Source organism: Corticium candelabrum, chromosome 12 (assembly GCF_963422355.1).
Source record: "Corticium candelabrum chromosome 12, ooCorCand1.1, whole genome shotgun sequence".
In the NCBI taxonomy this organism is placed as follows: Eukaryota; Metazoa; Porifera; class Homoscleromorpha; order Homosclerophorida; family Plakinidae; genus Corticium; species Corticium candelabrum.
The window spans coordinates 2,344,783-2,352,078 of record NC_085096.1 but is presented as its reverse complement, the minus strand read 5'-3'; the positions used below and the strand labels follow the sequence as shown (position 1 = coordinate 2,352,078).

The window sequence follows — 7,296 nt, the reverse complement described above, 5'->3', positions numbered from 1 at the left end:
TGTCCTAGCTAGCGAGACTACCACATGTCGTAGCAAACTTGGCTTGCTTCCAACTTTATTCTACAACACGAAATGGCATGCTCCACTGCTGAGCAAAGAGAAAAGGACATTTTGCTAGCGAGCCAAGGCAATGATGCAAAGCACGACGGCAAGAAACACAAAAAAAAGGGTTGCAGTTCGATGCTGTGGCGCAAATTTGGCCTTCCCTGTTCGCCATTCGAGAATCTAGATTTCTCATCACTGATTATAATTGAGAAGGCTGTCTACGAGGAGTACAACGACTTTGACGGACGAATTGAGTACTACGGGCTCCAGAAAGGCCGCCACGGCAGCGTATGTCTGAGACGTGCAGATGGAGTAAACCCTAAGCAAGCTGTCCTAGTAGAACTGCTCGTTCGCAGACCGGAAGGGAGAAAGGAATGGTTCATTCAGATGCGACGTCACCACTGGGCACCGGCAGAGCAGGGCGTGGTCTCTGGAAGTCAGACCGTTTCAGAGCATGAATGGAACGAAGCTACAGGTTTGGACGCGGTTGCAAAGGTTGCTAAAAACTTTGGTCAATATAATCCCGTCAAGAAAAATTGTCGGCATTTTATAAAAGAGCTGAAGACGACCATGATCGACGAGGGACCGTGTCTTGATGCCCCGCCTACAAAGAACTATTGGCGACTTGGCGAATATTTGCAAGAAAAGTATGGCGTGACACTTATGCTGGCACCGTCAGATACGCTTCTTAATCCGAATCAAGAAGACCTTGATGCCGAGGCACCGGCATTGAGTGTTCAAGAAACTGAAGTTTGATATCTATGTCACGTGATGACTGTCATACAAGTAATACTGACAAATTAAACGTTTGAACAGTATACTAAGGTTGCTATTGTTTTAGCTGTAGATTAATTTCTAGTGGATAGCAGGTCATTTGCTTTTCCAATATCAACTATATGTAATGGAACTGGCTGATTAGGCCATTCTTTGTCAGGACAAATTAATTCAATTAATTAACGCAAATTTTCGTATACACACTCTGGTTGTTGGACAAAGTCTCGGATAATTGGATCCCCGTACATGTACATGTGACCAAGCAGTGGCGGATCCAGTGCAGAGGTAAGGTACTGGCAATGTGACGTCAAAAATTAGAAAACTCTGTTAAATTAATTACGAACCTTTGATAACAGAAATAGCAAAGCTTTGAAACACGATGACATTAGCTAAAGCAAGCGTTGCTACGTCCTTGCAGCTAGACTCGGCACAGTCTCTCACCACCCTCGTCATTCCTCGGATTGTCGTGGGCGGAGAGAGACTGGGTCGAGTCTGAACATGCAGCACAGGTCCAGCCTAACGCGCGCTAAAAAATGTAGCCGTGCACGTGAATGAAATTGTTCGCCCTTAGAGAAGGTGTACGTACACCAAATGAGTTTGCACATGCGCAGTAACTGAGAAAACGGCTGCAATATCCTTTGGCTGATTTGTTCAGATCACTTGCTCTGTCTAGCTGTCCTTGATGCTGCTTTTGCGTCTCCAGCATAGAAGACACTGAGCAGGCCGTCTAGCCGTGCACCTTGGTAATGACGGTCTGCTATTAATTAATTAATTAATTAATTAACTAACTAACTAACTAACTAACCTAGATGGGGTGCAAGTAAGGTTTCCGTTTACTCAAGCAAGTGCCTTTACTTCTTTCCTGCATGTCGATTGCTCTTATTTTCTAGACGCTGTCAACTACAGCTTCAAGAGATGCTTGACAATGGCATTTTTATGTCCAGGTGTCGTTTGAGATGTACACGTGGTCTAATAGCTATCGACGACGTTCAAGGCGCCGAGATACTTGACCAATAGAGTTGCACTGAAAAACATTATTGACAGACAGGCATCAGTCGAGCTCCATATTTTCAATTTGATTTTTATATCACCTTTTCGCCTTCCATCAGTCAGACTGAACAATGGCAAACTGTCTTCGTTTCTATCCGTTGTCTATCTACCTGGCAACCCCCGTCGTTATAGTTTCTTTCTATTTCACGTTTGTTTTGAACACTGCGACGTTTAGCTCGCGAGAGAATCTCGAACAAGTCGCGACAGCGTGGAAATACAACGACGTACTACGACGTCAACTCTTCGAGAAGAGGTTCGACAAAGCGTGGGCGTTAGCAGCGAGTTTGACGGCCAGCGTGACAAACGAAAACGAGAAAGAATCGAGAAGATTATCCAACACACGCGACCTTCGACCGGCAAGCGACACTGATCTAGATACCGAAGAATTGACCGAAGTTCGGCCTTTTGAATCAAAAGCTGACAGAATGCGATTTTTCTTGATGGCCGTGCCGCATGCCGGAGGATCGCAGCTTCTCAACTTGTTTGTAAGCCAAACAGCAAAATACAATAAAGTAAATTGGTGCGTGAACGAGGTGTGGAGAAAGCCGTCGACTCTCGACCACGTGTGCGAGCGGATGCCGTCGGAAGTGCACGAGACCGTCAGGCAGGTGCAGGAGAGATTCGGAGAGGAACTGTGCGACGGCATCCGTATGAATTGGGACTTTAGTCTCGTCGACGTCGCGCTCTTGTTCTCTCGGAAGCGTTTCTTGCTCGTGACGGTGTTGCGGCATCCGGTTTATCGCATCGTTAGCGCCTACTATGGCTCCGCTGCTCGCAAGGTCGTCTCGCTGCGAGAGTTTGCAATCAGTGAGAAAGCTTACTTTCAAAAGTATGGCTACAGGAATCATCAAGTGAAGCAGTTGGCGGGTGTGCTGTTGGGCTGCTCGCAGTACAACGTCGATGAGAAGGCATATATTAGTGAGAATTTATTGTCTATTGCTAAGAGAAATATTGAGTTATTTGATGTCATTGGAATTTATGAAAGGATGTCGGACACTTTGAAATATTTTCAGTACAAATTCAAATGGAACAACGACACGACTGAGGAGGATGTATACACTGAACTGCTAGACTCTACGAGAATGTATGATTTTAGGAATTTGCTGGTCGAAGAGTATGAATTTATAGCAGATGCTAATAGAGAAGAAATGGAACTTTACAGATACGCCGTTACTCTTTTTGATAAGCAGCTAGAAATATTTCAACGCAATACTAATTTTAATTAATTAGATAATTTTTAGCTAAAAAATTTATTTATTAACTTAAGTTTAGAGAGTGTGTCATATTGCTCAACATCATAGCAACATTTCTCTTTGCACTGAGGCGTGTCTAGTACGCATGGCCTAGTAACACTCGGCATAGTGTCACGTGTGGTCCTGAGAACAAGGCTGCGCAAGTGTTCTTTCAATAACTAAATGTAAGATCTTCTAAAATTCTATGCTTGCCGCGAATATTGGTGGACGAACGCATCGCCCAGAACGCCCATTGTCACATACGGGATTTACTACATACATACGGGACTTATTATATCCGGGCGCTCAGATTCAGCAACGTTTAGTCGGCGTACATTTCCACGTTTGTTGTTTTCTGTTATTTAAAAGAATTGAACAGTGAAATTAGTTTTTAGGCGTTTATATGACTGCAAATTATCTAAATTTGCGTAGTTTATGACAAGACATATTCCCACAATATTGATATTTACTCACACTGTCAGTACAAATAGACTCGCGTCGCATGTTTATAACGTGCTTGCTTCGGCAGCACGTATACTAAAATTGGAACGATACAGAGAAGATTAGCATGGCCCCTGCGCAAGGATGACACGCAAAATCGTGAAGCGTTCCAAATTTTTTGCATTAGCGTCATCCCGACTGAACTTTAAACACCACACTAGCTCTGATATTTTAACAAACTCAGAAATCATCTAGTTTTAAACTCAGTCTAAACAGCAACGCTGTGTATGACATCTAAAAATTTAGAGCTACCCTAACATACGGGACATGTGAAGGTGTTTCAGTTGTGTGTTGACTTTTTTGTTCGCTATGTCGCGTTCTGGCGATCGATCCGAAGGTCGTCGACCGCTGCAGATGATGGAACAGACGATCAGTTCGATAACCAGTGCGGTGACAGGATTGGCGGGTCAGTACAGTCGCTTTACAAGAGAATTTCAGCTGATGGTGAAAGCAATAGGAGAGGCTAGAACAAAACACGTGAGGTTATGTGTATGGTGATGGTTGGTATGGTAGAACGTTTAGGAATTGGGGAAAGAGTGGGTTTTAGGTCACGTGGCTTTTTGTTTGCTGCATGTACACACACACACACACACACACACACACACACACACACACACACACACACACACACACACACACACACACACCACATTGACAGACAAACAAGCAAACTAACACACACACACACACACACACACACACACACACACACACACACACACACACCACATTGACAGACAAACAAGCAAACTAACACACACACACACACACACACACACACACACACACACGCACGCACACACACACACACACACACACCACATTGACAGACAAACAAACAGACAGACAAGCAAACAAACAAGCACACACATTGACAAACACACACACACACACACAAACACACACACACACACACACACACACAGACACACACACACACACACACACACACACACAGACACACACACACACACACACACACACACACACACACACACACACATTGACAGACACACACACACACACACACACACACACACACACACACACACACACACACACACACACACACACACACACACACACACACACACACACTGTGAGTACAAGCTCATGTTTTGTACAGTACAGTAGTAGTGATTTGCTATTATTTACATGCATCTCTAATTAGGAGGAGGAACGAATTGTTAGACACGAAAGACGAGTTTTGCAGGAAAAGCTCAAGCAGCCAGACATTTCTCCCGTAAGATTATAGAAACATTTTTGCTTATTTGTTTGTTGCTTTTGTTTATGTTTTTGTTTTTGTCTGTATGTATGTATGTATGTATGTGTCTCTATTTGCTTCGTTATTGTCAGTTTATCTCATTTCAATTTCTCTTCTGTGTGTCTGTTGGTGTGTTAGCTTCAGACGTGCATATCACGTGTGTGTCTCCATTATAGAAGCACATGAAGGAGCTTCTCGTTCGACTCGTGTATTGTGACATGTTGGGCCACGACGTCTCATTCGGTCACATTCATGCGCTCAAGTTTGCTCAGAGGCACACTCTTCAGGAAAAACGCATTGGTATGTAACGAACAAAAGACAGACACTGAGTACTGGATAGACAAATTGTACCCAGACATAGAGACGAAACATTGTAGTGGACTAGCTGGCAGACCAACAAAAGGAAAATAGATAGAGCGAATGTGTGGAGGGAAAAGATGGAAGGTAGTGAGTGATCACGGAGGCTGATGGGTTGTGTGGTGTGACATGTTTGAATGACATAGTTTTGAATGACATGTAATTCTGTTGTTTTAACCTGCTGTGGAAAATGTTGTTCTATATGAGCGTGTTGTTTCATATGAGCATGGTGTAGAGTTTAACTGCAGAAAGTCTATGAAAATTTAATCCACATGTAACTGCTTATGTACTACCAGTATTGCATAGCGGTCTGCTGCATCTGAATACAAGAACAGTGTGTCTTGCAAATCCGCAATTGTTTGTATGTGCAATATATTATACTGGCATGTTGTCGTAACTAAACAATGTGCTCATTCAGATGATGCTCTATTTGAGCCAGTTAGTTGAATTTATGCTAATAATTGGTTTTGTCAGACACACTGACTGACACACAGACAGACAGAGTGGCGAACTGATAGAGAGACAGACAGACAAACAGATCAACAGACAGGCAAACAGATAGACAGATAGATGGACAGACAGATAGACAAGCAGACAGACAGACATATGGACACACAGACAGTCAGAGTGACAGACAGATAGACAGACAGAGTGACAGACAGATAGACAGACAGACAGACAAACAGACAGACAGACAAGCAGACAGGTAGTATTGATGTTGAAATAAAGACAGACATGGACAGACAACCAGACAGACACACAGACAGATAACCAGACAGACACACAGACTGACAGACTAATAGACAGACAGACACACATACAGAGATGCTGATTAGTGTTGAGGAACAAGATTGTATGTCTCAACAGGATATCTAGCAGTGTCTTTGCTGCTGCATGAAAACCATGAGCTGATAATCCTACTAATAAACACCGTACAGAAGGTATGGATCAGTTGTTTTCAGTCGTCCCAAACAATTCTCATAGAACTTGTTTATTGATCAGGATCTGAAGAGTCCCAACATTATGGAGATTAGTATGGCTCTCGGTGTCATATGTAAGCTGATTGGATCTGAGATGATTCCCGCTGTTTTGCCAGCTGTAACCAGCCATCTGAACCACGACAAGTTAGGAAAATAATTTGTTTATTTATCTGTTGTTCTGTTTGTATATTTGGTGTTTTTTGTTTGTTTCATTTTTGTGTGTTTTTTTGTTTTTGTTTGTTTTATTTTTGTATGTTTTTGTTTGTTCTATTTTTTGTATGTTTTTATTTGTTTATTTTTTGTATGTTTTTGTTTGTTTAATTTTTGTATGTTTTTGTTTGTTTTTGTATGTTTTGTTTGTTTTTGTTTGTTTGTTTTGGTGTGTTTTGGTTTGTTCATCTGTTGATAAGTGTGTTTGCTTGTTTTATGTTTGCTTGTTTGTGTGTTGTCTTTTGTCCATACCGTGTGTTGGTGTTTGTTTTTCATTTGTCTGGGTGTTTGTTTGTTTGGTTGGATGGATATTGGTTGGTTGGTTTGTCGCTTCTTCTTTGTATGTGTTTGTTTGTTTGTTTGTTTGTTTGTTTGTTAGTCAGCTAGTCAGCCTGTATGCCAGCCTGTTTGTGTCTTTGTTTGTTTTGCTAGTCAGCCTGTTGGTTTGTCTGTCTGTCTGTCTGTCTGTCTGTCTGTCTGTCTGTCTGTCTGTCTACCCGCTTGCTGCTCATTCGCCTGCCTGCCTGCCTGCTATGTAGAGATGTTATATCCTAATAAAACAACCTGCCTGCTTGACAGTTTATCTATCTATCTGTTTCTGTTTCTGTTCTTTGTCTGTCTGTTTGGGTGTCTTTTTGTCTCTCTGTTTTTACTGTCTATTGCTTGTTCTTTTGTTTAATTGTTATCATCTGTTTTCATCCAATTACTAGCCTTTACCAGCTTTTAAATTATATTGTTTGTCATTTAGGGAAATAGTCAAGAAGAAAGCAGTTCTTGCTCTTCACCATTTCTACCAGTGCAGTCCGTCATCAGTTTCTCACTTGCAACATGATTTCCGTCGCGTTCTCTGTGATAAGGATCCCGGTGTTATGGATGCATGTCT

General features: G+C 42.3%; 3 protein-coding genes and 1 non-coding gene across 5 annotated transcripts in view; all 4 read left to right on the top strand.

Annotated features, from left to right (window-relative positions):
- Nucleotides 1–1,008, top strand: LOC134188000 (uncharacterized). The gene is made up of 2 exons (XM_062656185.1): nt 1–831; nt 887–1,008. The coding sequence occupies exon 1, from the start codon at nt 73–75 to the stop codon at nt 799–801; it is 729 nt and encodes a 242-aa protein (XP_062512169.1). The 5' UTR covers nt 1–72; the 3' UTR covers nt 802–831; nt 887–1,008.
- Nucleotides 1,009–1,843: 835 nt separating this feature from the next.
- On the top strand, nt 1,844–3,175 carry LOC134188134 (uncharacterized). Of its 2 annotated transcripts, XM_062656332.1 has the most exons (2): nt 1,844–2,787; nt 2,855–3,175. In XM_062656332.1, exons 1-2 carry the CDS (start codon nt 1,941–1,943, stop codon nt 2,869–2,871), a joined length of 864 nt encoding a protein of 287 aa, XP_062512316.1. In that variant the 5' UTR covers nt 1,844–1,940; the 3' UTR covers nt 2,872–3,175. The 2 variants fall into 2 exon arrangements, with proteins under 2 accessions (XP_062512316.1, XP_062512315.1); XM_062656331.1 differs by having other exon boundaries at nt 1,844–3,175.
- A 439-nt stretch (nt 3,176–3,614) lies between these two features.
- LOC134188404 (U6 spliceosomal RNA) lies at nt 3,615–3,721 on the top strand. Its single transcript, XR_009971336.1, has one exon. It is a non-coding gene; the product is annotated as a U6 spliceosomal RNA (small nuclear RNA).
- A 157-nt stretch (nt 3,722–3,878) lies between these two features.
- Nucleotides 3,879–7,296, top strand: part of LOC134188010 (AP-4 complex subunit epsilon-1-like) — a 13,519-nt gene continuing 10,101 nt past the window's right edge. The window contains exons 1-6 of the mRNA XM_062656192.1: nt 3,879–4,079; nt 4,774–4,845; nt 5,043–5,166; nt 6,091–6,164; nt 6,226–6,347; nt 7,162–7,296. The exon at nt 7,162–7,296 is cut by the window's right edge and continues 192 nt beyond it. Coding sequence (XP_062512176.1) covers nt 3,912–4,079; nt 4,774–4,845; nt 5,043–5,166; nt 6,091–6,164; nt 6,226–6,347; nt 7,162–7,296 — 695 coding nt within the window. The 5' untranslated portion in view covers nt 3,879–3,911. The remainder of the gene's footprint in view (nt 4,080–4,773; nt 4,846–5,042; nt 5,167–6,090; nt 6,165–6,225; nt 6,348–7,161) is intronic.

What these genes read in the sequence shown, in the direction of transcription:
- LOC134188000 (XM_062656185.1), top strand. Translation starts at nt 73, where the DNA reads ATGGCATGCTCCACTGCTGAGCAAAGAGAAAAGGACATTTTGCTAGCG.
- LOC134188134 (XM_062656331.1), top strand. Translation starts at nt 1,941, where the DNA reads ATGGCAAACTGTCTTCGTTTCTATCCGTTGTCTATCTACCTGGCAACC.